This window comes from Neofelis nebulosa, chromosome 8 (genome assembly GCF_028018385.1).
Source record: "Neofelis nebulosa isolate mNeoNeb1 chromosome 8, mNeoNeb1.pri, whole genome shotgun sequence".
In the NCBI taxonomy this organism is placed as follows: Eukaryota; Metazoa; Chordata; class Mammalia; order Carnivora; family Felidae; genus Neofelis; species Neofelis nebulosa.
The window spans coordinates 66,985,882-67,009,146 of NC_080789.1; the positions used below are offsets into that span (position 1 = coordinate 66,985,882).

At 37.8% G+C, this 23,265-nt stretch overlaps 1 protein-coding gene and 1 pseudogene across 1 annotated transcript; both read right to left on the reverse strand.

Moving 5' to 3' along the window:
• Positions 1–484: 484 nt before the first annotated feature.
• On the reverse strand, positions 485–1,414 carry LOC131519681 (olfactory receptor 8S1-like). The gene has a single exon (XM_058742964.1). The coding sequence runs from the start codon at positions 1,412–1,414 to the stop codon at positions 485–487; it is 930 nt and encodes a 309-aa protein (XP_058598947.1).
• A 14,035-nt stretch (positions 1,415–15,449) lies between these two features.
• LOC131519679 (olfactory receptor 8S1-like) lies at positions 15,450–16,395 on the reverse strand (annotated as a pseudogene).
• Positions 16,396–23,265: the final 6,870 nt, after the last annotated feature.

Below are 23,265 nucleotides of genomic sequence, written 5' to 3' on the forward strand. Positions count from 1 at the left end.
TCTTCAGCATCTTTAGTTCCTCTCCAAGGGCCACTCAGTTGAACTTCATTATTCTCCTGCCACATAGTTGAAGTCTACTTCTGTTTTTACTCAACCATCCAGAACCTTCACTTAAAGTGAAGACACAAAGAGTAAAGTATGCCTTTCATTGACTTTTCTTAAACCCAATTACTAATTATGATTAAAGACACACATATTTTACTAATAAGAAGATCAAAGTAAATATTTGAGGAGTACTGAGAAGAATGAATCAACACTTTCATGACCTCATTTTCTGAATTGAGATAGTTATTTAATCCATTGTTTCCTTCTATTTAGACTAAATACCTTTCTAATATTTTTGTTTTCATTTCTTATGCACTGCTTACTTATCTCATGATGTCTGACATAGTATAGACCTAGAAAGTTTTTATTAAAGTCAACTCACACAATGTATGGCTGGTATATTATTCTGATTTTTTTATTATCTACTAGCTTTTCTTTTTCAACATGGCAAATACGTTCCCAGTGTCCTTCTCACAGCTGCCTTCACCTCCTTGTTCTTCAGGCTATAGATGAGAGGATTCAGCATGGGGGTGATCATACCATACTGCACAGAGAAGATCAACTCAAGGGGGGATCCTGAGGTTGGCACGAGATACCGGAGAAAACCTGATCCATAAAAGAAGATCACTGCTATGAGGTGGGAGGAGCAGGTGGAGAAGGCCTTGCTTCTGCCTGAGGTGGAGCTGATGTGCAGGATGGTGGAGACAATGCAGCCATAGGATGAGATGATTGGGAAGAAGGTCCCAAGTCCATGAAGCAGGGTGGAGCAGAGCAGCACTAGGAGGTTGGTAGAAACATCAGAGCAGGACAGAGGAAAGAGAGAGGGCACCTCACAGCTGTAGTGGTTGATGGTATGGCTCTCACAGAAGTCCAAGTTGGCAGCAAGGAGGATGTTAATAAGTGCATTCAAAAAACTCAAGCCCCATGAGCCCAATACAAGTTGCACACACAGCTGTTTTCTCATCATCTGTCCATAGAGCAGAGGGTGGCAGATGGCAGCATAGCGGTCATAGGCCATCACTGAGAGCAGAAAAGCTTCAGTCCCTGCGGTGATAAACACAAAGAAGCCTTGAGCCAGGCAGCCCCTTACTGAGATAGTTTTTATCTCCGATAGGAGGTCTTTCAACATCCTGGGCACAGTAGCTGAAGATAAACAAAAGTCCAGGAAAGAGAGATGACTGAGGAAAAAGTACATGGGTGTGTGGAGGTGAGAGTCAGCCCTGATCACCAGCAGCAGCAGCAGGTTCCCCATGATGGTCAGAAGGTAAATATTCAGGAACAGCACAAAAAACAGAGCCTGGATGTGGGGGTTGACAGATAGCCCGAGGAGGAAGAATTCAGTGATGGTGCTGCGGTTCCCCAAGGCCATTTACAAAGCCCTTCCCTAAAAATTATATGAAAAATCATGGCAGTGAAGTTTCTTCTATCCTTCAATCAGATTTTGCATTGCATTGATTCTCTCTTATTATCACTATTAATTGGCAAATAAATGTTCAGCTTCTACACTAGGCCACTAGTTTTATGTCGGTCACTTTCAATGTAATGGGGAGCAAGGCATAGTTTCTCTCATTTTAAAGATCGTACTTCAGGGAGATACATTTGCAAAGACAGGCAATTAGAAACCATGGTGATGGTGCGATGTCAGCTGTAGAAATGAGTTTTGGAAGATTCAGTAATGAGTTAATATTGAGGTATTTGAGCCAAGATTTTAAGGAAATGTAAGCTTCCTCTAAAGAGACATGTAAATTGAGAGAAAAGTGTGCCCAAAGGTAAAGAATTAGGAAAGTGAATAGTTCTTAAGAGCTGTCCCCTGGAGTGTGAATGAGCAGCATCTTTAGTCACTCACAGGTAAGCTTCAGCCTGGGTTCATCCCAGCTCCACCGCTAACTGTGAGGCCTTGTACACGTGACTTCACTGTTCTGTACCTCAGTTTTCTTGTCTGTAAAATGAGGCAATAACAGTTCCAACATTATAATGTTTTTGCAATGATAAATGTATATGAAGTATTTAGAAAAATGTCTACACAAAAAGCCCAGGTATTATTCTATCACTATTATTGCCATGGTTTACAACTGTAGGCAGAAGTCAGATAGTAAATCACTCTTAAAGGTGATACTTACCAGGAATTAAGTTTTTGCTGCAACATTCACTGCACTTGTTGTTTCCTAAAGGAGGCATAGAAAATAGTGTAGAGATCACTAAGGTGGCTTAACAATGACATTTTGAAATCACTTTGGAATGATTCCCTTCCAACATTAAACCATTTTACAATCGTGAGGGCAATCTCACTCAGAAAGGGAGGGTATGTGACTGTTTTCAAAAGGAGTAAGTAGCTCAAGAAGAAACAGGCAACACCAGGCCAACCTCTGCTTTAAGAAGCAAGATGCAAAGTTTCAGCAGAACTCAGCACCCTAAGAGGAAGAGAAACTCAGGCCAGAAGAAAGACCACATGTGGTAACACCTGACTGAGAGTCCTTAACAGTTGTTGGTGGAACAATAAAAAACAAACAAAATAATGAAAGACTTCAACCTTAATACTAGACTCCTAATGTAAGCCATTTTGGTTTGTTACAATTACATTTGCTTTTGTTAAGTAGATACAGAGACAGATGCTGTTAGGTAGGTATATAGAGAGATAGATGCATAGGTAGATAGTAAAGAATTCCATAAGAATTCTAAAGCATATGTATGTTAAGACATTTTCATACAGCTCCAAATTAAGGAAGTCTGAAGTTAGTAAAACTTTCTGACTCTTGCAGTTAGGAGACCTGTGTTTGGAAAAGGTAAATAAAAATGTTTGTGTTCATTAAAAAAAAAAAAGGAGTAGCAACCAGCATTCTTCACAGAGCTAGAAAAAACAATTCTAAAATTTTTATGGAACAAGAAAAACCCCAAATAGCTAAAGTGATGCTGAAAAAGAAAATCAAAGCTGGAGGCATCACAATTCTGATCTGTAAGCTGTATTACGAAGCTGTAATCATCAAGACAGTATGGTACTGGTGCAAAAACAGACATATAGATCAATGGAATAGAATGGAGAACCAAGAAATGGGCCCACAAACCTATAGCCATCTAATCTTTGACAAAGCAGGAAAGAAAATCCAATGGAATAAACACAGTCTCTTTAACAAGTGGTGCTGGGAGAACTGGACAGCAACATGCAGAAGATTGAAACTAGACCACTTTCTTATACTATACATAAAAATAAACTCAAAATGGATGAAAAACCTAAATGTAAGACAGGGAACCATCAAAATTCTATAGAAGAAAACAGACAACAACCTCTTTGATCTTGGACACAGCAACTTCTTACTTGACATGTCTCCAGAGGCAAGGAAAACAAAAGCAAAAATGAACTATTAGGATCTCATCAAGATAAAAAGCCTCTGCACAGCAAAGGAAACAATCAACAAAACTAAAAGGCAACCGAGGGAATGGGAGAAGATATTTGCAAACGACATATCAGATAAAGGGTTAGTATCCAAAATCTATAACAAATTTAGTCAAACTCAACACCCAGAAAATAAATAATCTGGTGAAGAAATGGGCAGAAGGCATGAATAGAACACTTTTCCAAAGAAGACATCCAGATGGCTAATAGACCACATGAAAAGATGCTCAATATCACTTATCACCAGGGAAATACAAATCAAAACCACAATGAGATACCACCTTACACCTGTCAGAATGGTGAAAATTAACAACTCAGGCAACAACAGATGTTGGTGAGGATGCAGAGAAAGGGAAACCCTTATGCACTGCTGGTGGGAATGCAAACTGGTGCAGCCACTCTGGAAAACACTATGGAGGTTCCTCAAAAAATTAAAAATAGAACTACCCTATGACCCAGAAATTGCACTATTAGGTATTTATCTAAAGGATACAAAAATGCTGATTCCAAGGGGTACATGCACCCCAATGCTTATAGCAGCACTATTGACAATTATTCAAAAATTATGGAAAGAGTCCAATGTCCATCGACTGACTAATGGATAAAGAAGATGTGGTACACACACACACACACGCACACACACACACACAAATGGAATATTACTCAGTGATCAAAAAGAATGATATCTTGCCATTTGCAACATGTGGATGGAACTAGTGTGTATTATGCTAACCAAAATAAGTTAATCAGAGAAAGACAAATATCATATGATTCACTAATTTGTGGAATTTAAGAAACAAAACAGATGAACATAGGGGAAGGGAAGCAAAAATAAGATAAAGACAGAGAGGGAGACAAACCATAAGAGACTCTTAAATGCAGAGAACAAACTGAGAGTTGCTGTCAGGGTGTTGGGTGGGGGAATGGACTAAATAGGTGGTGGGCATTAAGGAGGGCACTTGTTGGGATGAGCACTGGGTAGTATATGTACGTGATGAATCACTAAATTCTATTCCTGAAATCATTATTACACTATATGTTAACTAACTTGGATTTAAATTAAAATAAAAAAATTTAAGAAAAAGGAAGAGCAGCTATAAATGAGACAGGAAGTATGAAGGACTCTGGGTGCAACTTTGGTACTTGCCCTTACATTATTTTCTGGGATAGATGCAGAGAACTCTGGAAAAAGAAGGAAACAAATTATGTGAATAGAAATCATGTTGGTGCCCAAAGGAACAGCTAGGAAAGAAGACCCTCTCCAGAACAATACACTCTGAACAATTCCCCTAGACAGGGTAAGACAGGAAGAGTGTAAGAGAAGAAGTTTGGGAATGTATCCACTTAGTCCTATGACAGCTTGTGCCAGGCAGAGTCCCGTGTTCAGATGAAATCATCATAGCTACTGAGCCCTGCCCCAAAGGAGGTAGATCTCACCTTTCTTTGTCCAGTCTGGAAAGGCTGCTTATAAACATTCAGTACTGTATATACCACAGTTGGGTACCTCTCTGGTCTTGATCCTGAAACACTTTTTCAGTGTCTAGGTTTCAACTCCCTTTCTCATGCCCAGGTGATGCTCCTCTCCTTAGATTCCACTTTTTTCTAAGACTCTATATCTAGTTTATAGCATCAGGGAGTGCAGTTAAACAATGTTATGCATAGTTTCCAACTCTGACCTGATAGCCTACAGCCTGTCCTTTAGGTAACTTTCAGGATTCACTGTGGTGTCCCAGCCTGATTCCTGGTTTATGCTAATCCTGAGTTGCTTGATAGTTGATAATGCAAGGTCTAGCTCAGACTTAATTACCCAGCAAGGGTGACTCCTGAGCCCTTACTTATCAATTCCTCATCCCTGATCCCACCTACAAAACCCTTTCCAGAACCCAAATCCTGATTACCTATGAATTCTGCCCAACAAGACAATCTGATGCCCAAGAAGGCTGCAGAAGTGTGATTTAAACACAGCTTCTAAGAAGTTGAATGAACTATAGAAGGTAGCTTTTGCATCCTCAAACATGGTGAAGTTCATAAAATCCTATTGCTAACTAGATTCTGAACTAAAAATATTACTAGATTGTAAACTAAAAATATGAAATAGTCGCAGCACAGTGGCTTCTTTCAGTGATCTCAGATGCCTTCATCCAAGCGTCTCTTCATTCGGATTTCCAGATGTTTCTTTATAACATGTCTCAGCCACTCATTGGGTTATCTGGTCTAACTAATCCTCAGAACACCTGTTTAGACAGTTTGAGCATTAACCCTCTGGCTGAGAAGCTCAGAGGAATGGCAACTCTGTTATTCCCACTAGTCACAATTTGAAGTCAATCTTGTAGTCAAGAACCTTAGCAACTGTACTCAAGAATTCATGGAGCTTGCTTAGATGTGGAATTAAGGAACTACTGGTTTGATGTATGTATTATGTATGAACCTTTGTTAATCTAGAGGGAGCTGGTTGGAGACAGATTGGGCCAAGAGTATTTATTTGATTGGTCCCCGTGAAGCAATGGGAACTTACTTGATAGTCGCTGACTCACTAAATTGATTACCAAATAAGTAAAGAGAAAAAAAATCAGTGAACTCATTTTTGTAAACAATTTGACTCCCGTTGTATGATGCATCTGTGTAGATTCAGCCAACATAATAGCTCTGTTAAGGTTTGAGTGCTCACAGGTTAAGATGTGCAGAACTGTTTGCTTAAGTTATCAGAGTCCTGATATAAAACAAATGTCCATTTGTTTATTAAAATGAGTTTTAAGACCATCAGTAAAATTAGCTCTAGGATAAAAATAATCCTTAACATTTATTATGTTACAGGAGGGTGGGAGAGACACTTGTCTTTGTCTCGTGTGTCGAAAAAAGGAATCTCACCAACATCGGAGAGTGAGCAAAGTGATAGAGTTTATTGAGGGGAAGTATAAAGCTCTCAAGAGGGAGAGGGGTCTCACTGGGAAACCACTGAGGATTTTTGTCCCTGACTTTTTATTGGGACCTTATCAGAAAGTGTGAAACTCCACTCATGGTGCGTCACCCAGGTGGGTCTGGAATAGGTTTATCCTTTTTTTCCCCTCAAACCTGTCTGCCACTTCAGCTTCCCACCTGAAGCTGGAGCCTGCCTTATCCATCCCTTATCTATCCCTGCCTAATGTTAACCCTTTCCCTACTCAAACAGAAAAGCCAGCAAATAAAGTTCTAAAAAGATCGGAAGACTTGTCTAGATTGGTGTTGTGTGATGAGAAGTTTCTGTGGTGATGGAAATGTTCTATATATGCACTCTCCAAAAAAGTAGTCACTAGGCACGGGTAGTTATTGAGCCCTTGAAATGTGGCCAGTGAGACTGAGGAACTGGATTTTTAGTTTTACTTAATTTTAATTAACAAAAAATTAAATTTAAATAGTCTTGTGTGATTAGTGGCTATTACATTGGACAGCTCAGGTCTGGACAATTGTTTCTCTCCAGGAAATCAATGCCAAGTAATTTTTATTTATTTCTCTGATTATAAAAGTTATATACATACATGTATAATGTTATTATATATTATATAATGTAAGAATGTTGTATATGACTCATACATGCATGTTTGTATATTTTCACATGTGCATGGTGTCTGTGTGCTTGCATATAAGGAATATATACAAAGTATTAATAGTAGTTATCTCTGGATGGGCAGTATTATACATTATTCTTTTTAGGGGGATTCTCTGTATTTCTATATTAAGTATCTGTTAAAATAAGAAATAGAGTGGAAGAACAAGAGTAACACAAGTTCAAGTAAAAGAAAACCATAGTTAAGAAAATATAAAGCCCTTTTTATTTGACACATTTAGAGATGAATACTCTGGTATTAAGTCATTTTTCCTTTAATTCTGTTTGTCTGCTTATCTATCTCTATCTATCATCTATCATCTATCTATCTATCTATCTCTATCATCTATCTATTTACCTATTTATCATGTATCTACTTTCCCTTCAAAATTGATTACACTCTTGCTACTCAACTCAATAATGAGCCAGCTTAGTAGCATCACGTGGGAACTTGTTAGAACTACAGGCTCTTAGGACCTGTGCTTGCCTTATTGAATTAGGATCTACATTCAACCAGATTTCCATGTCTACATAAAAATTTGGTAAATAGTGAATTAAATCCAAGTATAGTTTAGTAACACTTTTATGTAACATTTTAATGTGTAGATTTTCTTTACATTAAATACTTTTCTAAATGTGGTTTTAAAATACGGATTACAGTATTCCATAGCATGGGTTTACTTAACTTTTTTTTTTAACACTTATTTATTTTTGAGAGACAGAGAGAGACAGAATGCAAGCAGGGGAGGTGCGGAGAGAGAGGGAGACACAGAATCGGAAGCAGACTCCAGGCCCTGAGCTGTCAGCATAGAGCCTGATGCAGGGCTTGAACTCATTAATTGCGAAATCATGACCTGAGCCAAAGTCGGAAGTTCAACCAACTGAGCCATATAGGTGCCCCAGCATGGGTTTACTTTAATCACATAATGCATTCTCTAATATAACAGTTAAATAATTTATAGTTTTCATAGTTATCATGAAAACTGATAATTCTATGATAAGCAGTCTTGTGGCTAAAATTTGATGCAATAACTGATTAATTATTTGAACCCAGACAAGCTAGGGAAAGGGATATGATCTTTGTGAAAACTCTTGATACATATTACTACATGATATCCAGAGACATTAAACCAGTTTATACTTTGGCTTAAAGCATGTGATTATGCTTATTTTGTTAGAGTTTCACCAACATTAAACATTGCTAGTATACTTAATTTTAAACATTTATTGGCCCGAAATTATATTTTATTTTATATTCACTAGAGTGAATAAATTTTGAATACTTACTGGATTCTATTTCTCCTATTGTGAGGTGCATATTTTGTATTTTGCAAACATTTGATTGGTATGTCTGTGTTTCTGAATGGTTTTAAAATTTTCTGTGAAGATTTCAATCCAAAGCTAGAAAGGGCAAAACACAAAAAGGAACCTGAGCTGGAGGAGAGTTAAATATCAACTAAGAGTATGACAAAAAAAATAGAAATAGAAATAGAAATAAAGTTTGAATAAATAAAGTTAAATAAAAAAATTTACTGAAATAGGCCACATTTTAGAAGTTTGAAAAAGTAAACTATCTTTTCTCACATAGTGAAATTGAATCAGAAATCAATATCAGAAGGATAAATAGAAAAGTCCCCAAATACATTTTTGTAAAAGATACTCTATTTTTAAAAATATATTTATTTATTTTGAGAGAGAGAGAGAGACCACAAGATGGGGAGAGGCAGAGGAGAGACACAATCCTAAGTAGGCTCCGTGCCATCAGCACAGAGCCTGAGGTGGGACTCAAACCCACAAACTGTGAGATCATGATCTGAGCTGAGTCAGACATTCAACGGACTGCACGACCCAGGTGCCCCCCACCCCCCATACATTTCTAAATGCACATAGGTTAAAAGAGACATTGCAAAGGAAATTAGAAAAGATTTTGAATTGAAAGAAAATGAAAGTAATATATCAAAATTTGTAAGACACAGCTACAACAGTACTAAGAGAGACAAGAAATCTTTTAATACATCTATTAGAAAAAGAGAGAGAGTGGAATTCAATTTTCTAAGCTTGCACCTCAAGAAGCTTGGAAAAAAACCAGCAAATTATATACAGAGCAAGTGGAAAGAGGAAAATAATCAAGAGCAGTAAACAAAATAGGAAGTAGATGTACAACAAAGAAAACAAGGAAAGCCAAATTTGATTTGTTGAAAAGATCAGTGTAAATGGTAAATTTGCAGTATTGACCCAAAATAAATAAATAATTAAAAAATTAGTGATATCTGAAATGAAAAGGAAGAATTACCACAAATCTTATAAAAAAGTTATTAGAAGGATGTTATGCACAAATATATCAAATACTCGTGAAAATATAAGTATCAAATATTTATATTAATAGCACAATTTCCTTGAGAAACACAACCTAACAATTCTAACACAAGAGAAAATATAAGGTTTGAACACTTCAATATCTGTTAAATAAATTAAACATGAAATTACAATATTTTCCATAAAGAAAACTCCAATCTACATGACTTCACTGGTGAACAAATAGTACCAGTTTTACATACAAATTCATCTATAGAATGGCGATTGTAGGAAGAATTCTCAACTTGTTTTATGAGGTCAATAATAACCCTGATACTAAAATCTGACAAGAACGTGAAAAGAAAATAGTCCAATAATTATCACAAACATAGATGGAAAAATTGCAAGCAAAACATAGCATATAGAGTCAAATAATTTATTAAAAAGATAATATATCATAATGAAGAGGGGTGCATTTTGCGAATGCAAAATTAACAGTCAGAAATCAATCATTGAGAGAGGCAAATCTAAAAAGAGAGAGGGAAACAAACTGTAAGAGACTTTTTTTTTTTTGCTGAGCAACTTTAAAGGTAACTTATTTACATTGTGATGTATCAAATTATATATGAAAATTAGTAATTTTATAACTGTGATAATAGCAGGGTAATCAATTTTTTTAAAAATTATTCAAAGCTTATTTTTTCTAGCAAAAGTAAAATGATTGTAAATTGAAATTAGTTTCTTAAATTTTTTTTGACTTTTTTTTAATTCTCAAGTTAGTTAACATACGGTGTAATCTTAGCTTCAGGAGTAGAACGCAGTGATTCATCTCTTACATATGACACCCAGTGCTCATCCTGTCATCCATTTAAACCACTTCCCAACCCCCCCCCACACCTCCATTAACCTTCTTATGGTTATGAGACTCTTTTTTTTTTTTTTTATGTTTGTTTATATTTGAGAGAGACAGAGACAATATGCAAGTGGGTTAGGGGCAGAGAGAGAGGGAGACACAGAATCTGAAGCAGGCTCCAGGCTCCGAGCTGTCAGCACAGAGCCTGACACGGGGCTCGAACTCACGAGCTGAGCCAAAGTCGGATGCCCAACCAACTGAGCCACCCAGGTGCCCTGAAGTCAAATTCATTTAAGGATGAGTTTGTAAAAGAGGCTTGAGAAAGGTATAAACTGACATTAAATTCTTCTGGAAATTCTCATTCCCTTAGCACCCTTTTCACATAATGACAGTAAGTCAGATAATTTTAAATATAAATGAAACATGCAAAACCATGTTAAAATGCATTTGTAATTTTTAGAACTATATGAGTTCTTGTAGCAGACTTGAACAATGGCTTTAGAATCATCAAACACAGCAGCCACTAAATATTTACCAGTTGTCTGCTTGACAAAGAAAGGACTACAAAGATGGCCTCAGGACCACTAAAGAAAAGAACAAAACCAGATGATTAGTCTTGATTACTGTTTGTAGCCTGTGTTCTACGAAGGAATGCACCCTCATGCCTTTAGAAGAAAGAGTGAGAAAATAGAAAGGAACTGGGGAACTTTTCCTGATCAGTGAAGATTCTATGAGAAATAGAAGTTTCTATATTGTAGAGTTTCTTACAGACTCTCACACTTGAAATTTGGTCACCAGTTCAGGTAGAGAATGAAGAGTTTGCTCTAAATGTGTGTGTGTGTGTGTGTGTGTGTGTGTGTGTAGAAAGCTAGAGCAAGTCATTATTTACATTAATAAGTGGGATCAATTCAAATTTATTTCAATTTTTCTGTTACATAATAGTTAAGAACATGGACTCTAGATTCTGAGCTGCCTAGTTTGAATTCCAACTTAAACCTTTAATATGCATCGTTGGGTTATTTTATTATTTTTTTTTTTTAATTTTTTTTTTCAACGTTTTTTATTTATTTTTGGGACAGAGAGAGACAGAGCATGAACGGGGGAGGGGCAGAGAGAGAGGGAGACACAGAATCGGAAACAGGCTCCAGGCTCCGAGCCATCAGCCCAGAGCCTGACGCGGGGCTCGAACTCACGGACCGCGAGATCGTGACCTGGCTGAAGTCGGACGCTTAACCGACTGCGCCACCCAGGCGCCCGGGTTATTTTTATTAACATCCTTTACTCTAAGTTTTCTTGTTCATATATGTGACTGGCCAAATTTACCTTATGTCAAAAATAATGGGATAGTGAATGTAAATTATTTAAGTTCTGAGATAAATTAAGAGTTGCAAACATGTTTGATATTTGCCTCATATTAACAAAAGGATTTTCTAAGCTTTAGGAAAAAAGAATCTTCATATGGAAAGTTGAACGTATTTGATTACATAAAAATTAACATTTCTCTTTCTCTAAAAAGGAAACTCACAAAATTAAAAGACATTTTAAGGAGGTTTACAAGTTGGAATCAACCATGACAGACGATGTTTAATGTATTTATTTTATTAGTTAAATTGATAAGAACATCACCAACTGCATATATTAGTGGGCAAAATAGATGAATAATTAGACAAGAGAAAAGTAGTAAATAAATATGTAACATTGTTCATGTCAGTAGTATCAAAAGAAATATAGATAGATACAGAAATTTAATTCCTGGCCTATAAGTAAAATATTTTAAAAGCAGTATAAATAATATAGGTTACATTGGAAAGAGAGACATTTGCATACGTTGCTGGCATCACAATAGCGGTAAAATACTTGGCAAAATAATCTGTTGAAACATGTCACAAGGCTTAACAAACATCATACACATTTGATCTAATAATTTCCAAGCATCAAAATAATTATAACAAAAATATATTTATGAGATATTTAATGCATTGCTATTTTTAGAACTGAAATGTCACCTGAACTGTACTGTAAAATATATGAAAGATAAATTATAATAGTGAAATAATAAACTATTTTCCATGATGAGAAAATGCTAAGCACACTTTGGAATATAAACATAATAGATTATTAAAATAATTAAAACTAATATTAGTTATATTAACATAAAAGTCACTTACAATATAATTTAAGTAAAAAGCTGTATATATAGTGATACATGTTGTATGAATTTTGTTAGGTATAAAGATGTAAACATAATATAAAACATGTCAGTGGGAATTATCCTCTTGGACTGGAGTTGGTTATAGGGCTCACAGTGAAACAGATGCTAAGTTTCCTCTTTTAAAATGAACTGCCAACAATGACCAAATCCTTTTCTCCTTGGCTTTCTAACAGGTAATAGTGATGAGGGAACATTGGGTGAGCTGAGAACAAAGTACAGGCTAACAGCACCCCCAACTCTACCCCTTATGGAATATGTGTGATATTCCTGGACACTCCTGGCTACCCAAGAACAAAGGAAAGGGGTTTAAGTGCTTGCCATGGTAATGTGGGAAACAAAGCCAAATGAAAAAGTAATTCCCTTGCTGCTTACAGGCCATTGACAAGTCCTTGAAACAGGCAGAGTGACCTTCCTCTAGAAGTTCAGCTGCTTCCATGAGGACACTTTGCTAGGAGCAAAAGGGAATCTGGGCTTACCATTATCCTGACCCCTCAGGATCCTGTAAGTCTACTTTAACATATAAAAACTTCCATTATCTCAACTCTCCCAAGATATATGCTGGCAATCATACTCCAAGTTTATGGCCACCTGATATATATCTGAAGGGTCTCATGATGAAGGTTTTACTAAACGGTAATAAATGGCATTTTCTTAACACAACTAGCCCCTCAAGGTCCTGGAAACCTTGCTTCCAAAATTCCTTAGAGACTTGGAAGGAGTCCTTACTCTATCCCTAACCCCCTCCCAACCTGAGGGTATATAATGAGTTACCCATCACAACCCCCATGCAGCTCTTTCTGCCCATGGGTCCTGTCCCCATGCTTTAATAAAATCACCTTTTTGCACCAAAGCCATCTTCAAGAATTCTTGCTTGGCCAGCAGCTCCAAACCCCCCACCATCACTGCAAGACTTCACCAATAGAATACATCTGCTGCTACTCCTCCAACACACGTTGAACAATACATAAAAGAAATTCTGGCGTTTTAGAGAGGATGAGGGAATCTTGACGTCTTTGTCTCATATTATAATCTGTAGGGGATTATAATATGTTTGATGGACAAGCATTTCTTCCTCTTCTTGCAGGTGAGAGATGGGTAGACTCCTTTTCTAGAAATCACATAAAGAAAGCACCAAGGAAATTATGTATAAATGTAGGAATTCATGAAAGAAGAGAAGACTGACCTATCACTTCTCTGTATGAAAACTTTTGATAACTTAAGGAATTCAGTTTCTTTCAAATCAGAAAATATTGGTTCACATTAATACAAATTATATGATGTAGTAACAAAACCTTTTGTTTTGAATATAGCAAGAAATTAACTGAAAAGGAACAGTAAATGCTTTATAGTATCCATTACAGACTGTCACCTTTGCTGTCCATAGAACAATACCTCAGTATCCACAAGTGAATATATTTTTTTAACATTTATTTATTTTTGAGACAGAGAGAGAGAGCATGAACAGGGGAGGGTCAGAGAAAGAGGGAGACATAGAATCTGAAACAGGCTCCAGGCTCTGAGCTGTCAGCACAGAGCCCGACGCGAGACTTGAACCCACGGACCGCGAGATCATGACCTGAGCCGAAGTCGGCCACTTAACCGACTGAGCCACCCAGGCGCCCCTCCACAAGTGAATATTAAGCAGGTGTCAGGACACCTGGGTGGCTCAGTCAGGTGAGTGTCCAACTTCAGCTCAGGTCATGATCTCATGGTTTGTGAGTTCGAGCCCCGCGTGGGGCTCTGTGCTCACAGCTTGGAGCCTGGAGCCTGCTTTGGATTCTGTTTCCCTCCCTCTCTATGCCTCCCCCTCTCACACACTCTCTCTCTCAAAAATAAAACACTAAAAAAAATTTAAGCAGGTGTTAAATTGATCTATTTCTTGTAGCATAATTCATGTGAATATGAATAAAAGTAGCACAAAACAGAGCAATAATTTTTAAAATTATATACGTGATGAATCTTCTGTTAAGAATGGCCTACTGATAAGCATTTACAATTATGATTTAAATATGAAATGCCTTTGAATCAATGGACTAATAATCGCTCAAATTCTCCAAAGCCAAGAGAAAAACATCCCGAAATACTAAAGGGGCTCAAATATTTCTCTCTCACAAGAAATTTGGAAATATTTTGATGATAGAATCTCAATGAATTGTTACTATAGAAATGTATCATTAGGATAAAGGACATTTAGGAAAATTCATCTTCAGTGAATTGTCATTGGTTAGGTGGGCACCTAAGGAAATGCAAGATTCCTGCCGGGAGCAAAAATGTTGCTCTGAGCACTTAGATGTGAGCAGGCATCAAGGAAAGTAAGGATCTGCAAAGGAAAGGTAGAAGCCACCAAATATGTCCAATTTGCAAATCTACTCAGCACTTAACCTCTGTCTGCTTGTTTTGGAAATAGGATTGCATTGCTCTGGTACTTCCGTTTTTCCTGTCACTGTCTCTTTCCCTGAGGCTGTGGGCACTACTTAAACCCAGGAAATGGTTAGCTGGTTTGCAAAGTTACTCTAGGAGGGCAATTTTCCACAGACCTATTCCCACCTTAAGCTTTCTATAAAAACAAATGTTTGGGAAGTCTTCAGCCCCATTATGGTAACTCACTCATTTCTCTTCCTGCAACTTTAACCAGAATTCATTACCCAGTGGCCCTGTGAACTTGTTATGACTGTTCTCATTCAAAGATTCAGGCAATTTTCCATTTAGGAAAACCATGGCTTTCAAACTCCACTGCAAATGATGATAGTTAATTTACATCACTCATCTTAATATATATGAAAATAAATGAGAAATATCGATGAACATGTTATAAGCAAAATTTTATAGTGTTACATGAATATTTAATCAATTTTTTTTTTTTTTTTTGCTTTCAAGTAGGACTGACCTAAATGATCCACCATATAGTAGGTCTTTGTTTTTTTTCTTAATCCTTTCTGATTAATTTTGCCAAACTGGACATCATGAACTGTCAGGAAGTACCCCTTAATGTCAACTCACTCGATGTTTTGCCACATATTTTTATTATAATTACCCATAATCCTCTCTCTTTATTCTGCCACTGGAAACATTATAAATACTTCCCCAGTGTTCTCTGCAGAGCATCCTTCACCTCCTTATTTTTTGGTCTGCAGATGAGAGGATTCAGCATGGGAGTGATCACACCATACTACAGAGATCAGATCCAGAGTGGGGGGTGGATTCTGAAGTTGGAATGAAATAATGAAGAAGGCCCGAGCCATAGAACAAGATTATTGTGGTAAGGTGGAGGAGCAGGTGGAAAAAGCTTTGCTTCTGCCAGAGGTGGAGGTGATGCTCAGGATGGTGGAGATAATGTGGGCATAAGAGATGAAGACTGACAGGGAAGTTACAAGGCCATATGGGAGGAAAGAGCAGAATATGACAAAGAGGTTTGTAGAAACATCTGAGTAAGAGAGAAGGAAGAGAGAGGGCAGCTCACAGCTGTAGTGTGGGCTGGTATGGTTATCACAGAAGTCCATTTTCATTGCCAAAGGGACATTAATGAGTGTGTCCAGAATGCCCAGGTTCCATGAACTCTACACTAGCTGCAAATACCACTGTTTACTCATCACCTGGCCATTGAGCAGTGGGTGGCAGATGGCAGCATAGTGGTCATAAGCCATCTCTGAGAGTAGGCAGACTTCAGTCCCTGCCATGATAGATACAAAGAAGACCTGAGCCAGGCAGCCCTCTTCTGAGATGGTTTTTTTCTTAGAAAGGAGATGGTTTTCTTCTTAGAAAGGAGGTTTTCCAACATCTTGGGCACAGTGACAAGGGAAACAGAGGTCTAAGAAAGAGAGGAAACTTAGGAAGAAGTACATGAGGCTGTGGAGGTAAGAATCAGCCTTGGTCACCAGCATCATTGTCAGATTCCCTATTAGGGTCAGGAGATAAATCACCAAGAAAAGCACAAAGAGCAGAGTCTGAATGTGGGGGTCAGCAGATAGTTCAAGCAGGATAAACTCTGTGATGGTGGTGTGGTTCCCCAAGGCCATTTAAAAAGGATGGCCCCTAAATATGATTATGAAAAGCATGACAATGAAGTTTCTATTTTCCTCCAACCAATTTTCATATTGCTTTGATTCTCTTGTAATATCATAAACATTCAGAAAATATGTCTTAACTTCCATCATGGGCCAAGTTTTGTGTCAGTCACATGGAACATAAAGAATAAGATTTGATGCCTACATTTAAAAATGTCATAGTTGAGGGGCGCCTGGGTGGCTCAGTTGCTTGAGCATCCAACTTCGGCTCAGGTCATGATCTCACAGCTTGTGAGTTCAAGCCCCGCGTCAGGCTCTGTGCTGACAGCTTGGAGCCTGGAGCCTGCTTTGGATTCTGTGCCTCCCTCTCTCTCTGCCCTAACCTACTCACTTTCTGTCTCTGTCTCTCTCAAAAATAAACAAATATTTAAAAAAATGTCATAGTTTAAAGAAGAATACAAAATAAAGACAAGCAATTAAATCAGAATATGAGTAACTGAAATGGGAACTTTAAGTTTGATTAAGAGAGCAGTCATTAATGTCATCTAATTTAAGGTAAAGGAAGAAAAATTTAAGGATAAGTATGATTTCTCTAGGAAGTCATGGAAAGGAAGGACATTTAACTGGAAGATCAGGATTGAGAAGTAGAAAGGCATATTTAGTAAAACGTGGGCATTTCTTAATAATTAAGAGTTTAGAATATGGGTAGATAATAATGCAGTGACTAAGGATGTAGGGTCCTGTGTCAGACTAAAATCAAATCCCGGCTCCACATTGTGCATGTTGCATAACTGTCCTTGTCTTCTGTTCCCTTGCTGAAAATTAGGATAACAATATACCTCTGTTAGAGTTGTTAGGAGAATTAAATGTGATAACATATGTTAAGTGCATTTTAAAAACCTGTACACTATTTCTTAATGTACTGTCATCGTTATTTGAGATTACAATTGTGGCCTAAAACAAATAATGTCCTCATGCAGAATTATCCCCTATCAGAGTTAAAGTTATTTTTGCCACTACTGCTCCTGTTCCTTACTGAAAGGAGTATAATAAAGTTATTTTGAAATCACTAAAGATAGATACTCTCCTTTTCCCATCTCCCACCTGAAAGAGTTTGGGATTCGGAATCACATTGAAATGTTCAAGGGTTAAAGACCTTAAAGTTACTGAGGGCAATGTTACTCAGAACAAAAAAAGCAGCCAGACTTGAGAGTTGCCAAAGGAAAGAGAAGGTGAACTTGTGGCCCCAGAAAGAAATCACTTTCTGGGATGGATGTGTGCTCCATGAACGGCCAGACCTCCAGGCAAATAAGGAAGAGGTCATATAAAGGAGTACCTTGCCAGTGTCCATGGCATAGATCACTCACTCAGACAAGGCAGAAAAGAGGTAAAGTAGGGACAGAATTTCAGGAGCCCATGATCCTAGAACTCTGAGAGCTTGGCAGGACTTCTAAATTATTCTGGAATTACCACAAGAAGAGATTCTTCCTAAATAACTTTCCTCTGTCCATTTTAAGAAGGCTTCTTAAAGAGGGGATTAGAGCATTCAGTCATGCACATATTTAGATTTATCCTTTGACATTCATCCTGAGACACTTCCCAATACTCTAGTACCAACACCTTTCACTGTACCTTGACTTTGCCCAAACACTCAGGTTTGGTTTACAAAAATACTCTGCCTGTTTGAACATTGGATGTTATCCATCAGTTCTAGCATTGGTCAGATGTGTTAGAATTGGATCTTTGGGTCACTCGTAGGACTTATACAGTGGCTGAGTGTATTTCCTCTTCCTGCCATTCCTTTGTTGCCCTGTTCCCAATAAGTTCAAAACCTGACCAAGGTTAACTTTGAATGCTTACTTTTCAACTGATCAGCCATCAACACATCCCTGTTCCATTTCCAATACCCAAATGCATGTTACCTGTACATCTTCTTCCACAGACGGTCTACTCCCTGATGTGGCTATAGGGCTTGTGTTTGATTCAACTTTTAAGAATGAAAAATGATTGGGAGAAGGCACTTTTTTTATACCTGGTTTTATGACTGAGGTTATAAAATTCTACTGATAATATATTTTTTTCATATTCTTCACTATTAGAGTGAAATAGCTACAGGGAATTTTTTTCTTTCGAATTGTCTGAAACACAGTCACCCTGCCACCTCTTCATTTGTTCCTCTGTTTTCCAAAAACCTTGTCTCAGCCATATATAGAATACTTTGGTCCAAGTATCCTCAAAGCTTCTTAGTTTAGGTACCTTGAGGGTTGACTACCAGGCAACAGTAGCCCAGAGAATGGTTGATGCAATGCCAATTATTCCCTGTAGTCAGAACTTGAAGGTTTTATAGTAAAGAGTACCAATGGGGTTCCCTTAAGTGTGGCATTTGGAACTTCTAGGTTGAAGCAAAGACCAAAACTGTCAGATGTGAACTCTTGATAGGGAAGTTCACAGGGACAGAAAAGGCAATGGTTTTTTTTAACTGTCTTCCTTGTAAAAAACAAATATTTTTCACTTGACACTCTAAAGCAATTTCACCCAGGTAATCTACTGCGTACCTGTGAGTTGAAGATAAAATGAGTAAAAAATTATAATAAAGGAACGAAATCTCATAACTAGTCATTTGTCCAAACTGCCCAGTCAACTTTTTCTGGTGTGATTAACCCATATATATGAATCCATATATACTTTAGCCACATGATGGCTATATAACAATTTTCATGCTTAGTGATTAAGATTTCATTTAAGCAAGCATTTACTTATTGAGTGTATCATGTATTGAGTCAATATATTATGATAAATCATAATGCCCACTTATTTATGATATACTATAATGTTATCATTCAAACTAGAAGGCTTAATAGTGATTTTCATCCCCCCTGTCAATTTATTAAATAAACATAAGCAATAGAATTGTAAGGAAGTTAGATTACAAGTCCATTTTAGAAGATTGTCTTCCTGCAGGAAACGTATGTGGATACTAAAATTATTTTGTTTACATTAGTTTTTATAAAATTAAAATTAGGTATATGAAATATTTACATATATGAATATATAGTATTTATATCCCAGCCACATTTTCTGGGACCCACTTGAGTTCATCTGCATAGTGATAGATTCCCAGATCAAGTACCTGCATCAATTTACTTCTACAAAAGAGGATAATCTCTAGAATAATAGGATCTTGCTCCAAGCACGCATACTCAACCCAGAAGTTCACGGAGTTAATGGCCATCAGGATCAAACTTAAACAATAGGAAATGGAAATCAGTGGATAAATGCCCCAGGAGGAAAGTTCCTGAGTTATGTATCACACGGTTTTTCTGAGGGTCCCCAGTGAGATTGAGTTCTAGTTTCCCATTATAAAATCATTAACACATCCTTTATTGGTTTTTCTTTCTTGTCTCATGCCTCCCATTTCCTTACTTTGAATCCTCTCTAAAATACTCTACCAGTACCCAAATCCGTGTCTCATTAAATGCTTCTGGGAGAATGCAAAAGAAGATGGTACCAGATGAAGTTCTAGAGAACAGTGGGATTTTGGTAATACATCCCTTGCCAGTTAAGGGGCAGCAGGGACTTTTCCTAGGGGTAAGTACTATGGGGATAACCCCTTTAACATCCAATTACTATGGTTCTTTTGATTTGAATGATGTACATATGGAAGTGAAAGCATTGGCTGTAGCTGCAGCAATTCAAAAATATGTGGATAATGATAATTATAAAGATTGTGGAGAACCAAGCATTTGTCACTTGAGCTAGAAGGCCTGAAATAGAAAATGATATTTTCAAATCAGTCAGCTATCAACTTAGGGTACACTGCAAATCCAAAAATATTATATGGAAGCATTGAAAAACCCTTATTTCCCATTGCAGAAGGGGAGACTGTGCGAAAACAAAGTTCAAGATTTGATCTTAAGGTAGCTGAGCCATTAAGAAATCTAAATATGCAGCTCTAGAAGGTTTCCTGTGCTAAAGTAAAGGCCTTGATAAGGAAGGAACTAAACCCTGCAGTCAGGAATGTGAATATTTGGGTGGACAGAGAACCCTGAACACATATTGTCTTAAATCTTCAGGCTTTCAGAAGTGATGGTCTCTCCCAGTCCTCTTTATTAAAGTCCATCACTCTCACACTGCTTGGATGAAAAAGCCTTGCCTGAAGTACGTGTTTCACAAGATGATGTGTGTCCTCTTCAGGGTCTGCCCTAACTTCCCCTCATTGCTTCTAGACCAATAACATAGGTTAGACCTCAGGACTGTAGGAGAATTTGGCATCTCTGTAGGAAGAAATAGCTTATTCATTGAAAGGGCAGCAAGATACAGTTAATATATACTAGCAGGAATTTGTGGAACACATATATCCTAAAGGTATTTGTGGGAGAAGGGTGACTTATTTAAATGGTAGCACTATCACATAATTTAAAATTTTAGGTACCTGAAAGGGTGCAATGGAAGCAACCACACAATAGAGTAAATTAGCTGAAGTTGCCAGAACTGCCTCACACCTACTAAGGAAAGAAAAAAAAAGACTTGTGCATGTTAAGTAGTTTTACTATTTATGGCTGGAGTATCCATCATCTGACTGTGTTCTTCATGAGGCCCTCCCTTTGCTAAAGTTCTAAGGAATTCATTACTGAAAAGAGCAATGGAATCACTCAGAACCTCAGGGGAGTCTGTCCTAGGTAGGCAAGGTTTGGTGGTTGGAGATGCTGCCATGGGATTGGGGTACTTATTGCCAAAGGAAATAAGATTATGGAATAGCAGAGGCCAGACGACTGTCTTTAATAGTCAAGTGTAAGGTGAATACAATTACTGTGATGTGCACCAAGGCCATATTGGCAACCAAGGTGTTTTGGCCTGCAAACATCTGTACTGATGCATAACTGATCACAATGTGCGTAGTGGGGAGACAGGCAGCCAATGAGCCATTATTTCTTTACTAATAATGGCCCCCAAACATGATCGGGAATAGTGAGCAGAATGCTGATGTTAGCTGCCACCATGAAAACTCATGGTTCCATGTCAAGTTTCCAGACATGAACTAGTTTTAAGACCCAGAGTCCATCTCATTAAGGGGAAGCCAAGTGTCCTTGAGGAAAGTCCTACAGTCACATATAGTATTTTCAAAACTGTTACTCAAATTCTTTTTCCAAACTGTTAATTTATCAGACTAACTGTACACTGAGAAAATAAAAATACTTAGATCTTTTGAGGGATATTATGCACAGGGTCTGAGCTAAACCTTGATACCTGGGACATAAAACACCATCAAGTCCTCATGGGCAGGTAGCCTCATGACACCCACCATTATTGCACCAATGTTTCACCTAAATGTAGTTCACACTTATGGCCTCATAGAAATTTCCCCATGACCAATTGATGGAGAAAGACAAAACCCAGGTTTAGTTTGTGATTGAGTTTGCTAAATTAATTAGTACAAGCTGAAAAAGTCTGATGATATATATATACCACATTTCTACTCAGGGGTGGCTCCAAGAGGTAATGAGGAGAAAGTCTCCCAATGGACAGAACTTTGGGTGGTGCACTTTAGACATCAACTTTGTATGGGGACAGAATTGATCCAAAATAGGGTTACACATGAACTCATGGGTAGTGGAAAATAGCTTAGCTGAATGGTCAGTGGCCAAGAAAGAGGAATATTGGAAGGTGGGACAAAGAAGTCTTGGGAGAAGGAAAGTGGATGAATGTGTAAGTGTTCATAAAATGTGTGGAACTTGGTTTCTCATAAACCAAGAAGGCCCAGGAAGGACAGGAAGGGTCAACAAGTGGGGGCCTGCCAACTTTTGTCCTTGATCACCTCAGTACTTGTACAATGGGCCAAAGGTATAGCTATAATACAGGGATGGAATTATGCTTTGGTCCAATGGCATAGACTCCCTCTCACCAAGATTGACATAGCTGTTGTTGCAGCTTAGTGTCCAAGTTGTAAAAAGCAGAGTGCAATACCAAAGCCTTGATGTAGAACCATCTTTCAGAGACTAACCAGCCTCTTGGCAGTAAGTTAATTACATCAGACATTTTTTAGTCTGGAGAAGCCTCTAATTTCTTCCCACTTGTATTAGCACTTATTCTAGATATTAGTTAACCTTCGCTTCCCACAGTGCCGCCTATCTAAGGACTGATAGAATACCTAATTTATAAACTTAGGGATCCTGCATATTTTTACCTTGTATCAAAGGACCCACTTTAGGGCAAAGAGCTGAGACAATGGCCACATGACCATGGTGTCCCTTGTTCCTACACTATACCACTCACATGGAAGCTTCTGGTCTGACGGAATGTAAAAATGGTGTAAATGGGTGATATGCCAGCTTGATTATCACACCCTCAGTGAACATCTTCCATGGAGCAGACTATACAATGAAGCGATGGCCATTATATGATGTTCTGTCCACATTAGCCAGAATACCAGGGCCTCAGTAACCATAGGGATAAAGTTGAATTAGATCTTCTCATCACCATTCCTAGTGACATGTTTGGGAAACTTGTGCTTTCCATATCTGACACTTCAGACTCTGGGGAATTAGAGATTGGAGGACTTTGGGATAAGCTAGGGAGAATGCTCCCATCAGCTAATGGTGTGACATTTCCACCAAACCTAATGATACAACTGCTGCCTGGTCATTTTGGGCTTCTCATGACATATAGGAAGTTATTAAATTTATGAGGGTTCTTTATCATAAGTATCCAGAGATGCTTCTACATAATGGGAGCATGAAGATGAATATCTGGAAGCTAGGTGGGTTCCCTGAGGACCTTTTGCTTCCATGTTTAGTGAGTGTAGTAAATGGGCAATTGCAGCAACCAAATCCTGACAGGAGCTAGGTCACTGGGTCTTAAATTCCTCCTTTCACTGGTCTGGAC

Coding starts and splice junctions, on each gene's coding strand:
- LOC131519681 (XM_058742964.1), bottom strand. CDS start 1,414: ATGGCCTTGGGGAACCGCAGCACCATCACTGAATTCTTCCTCCTCGGG.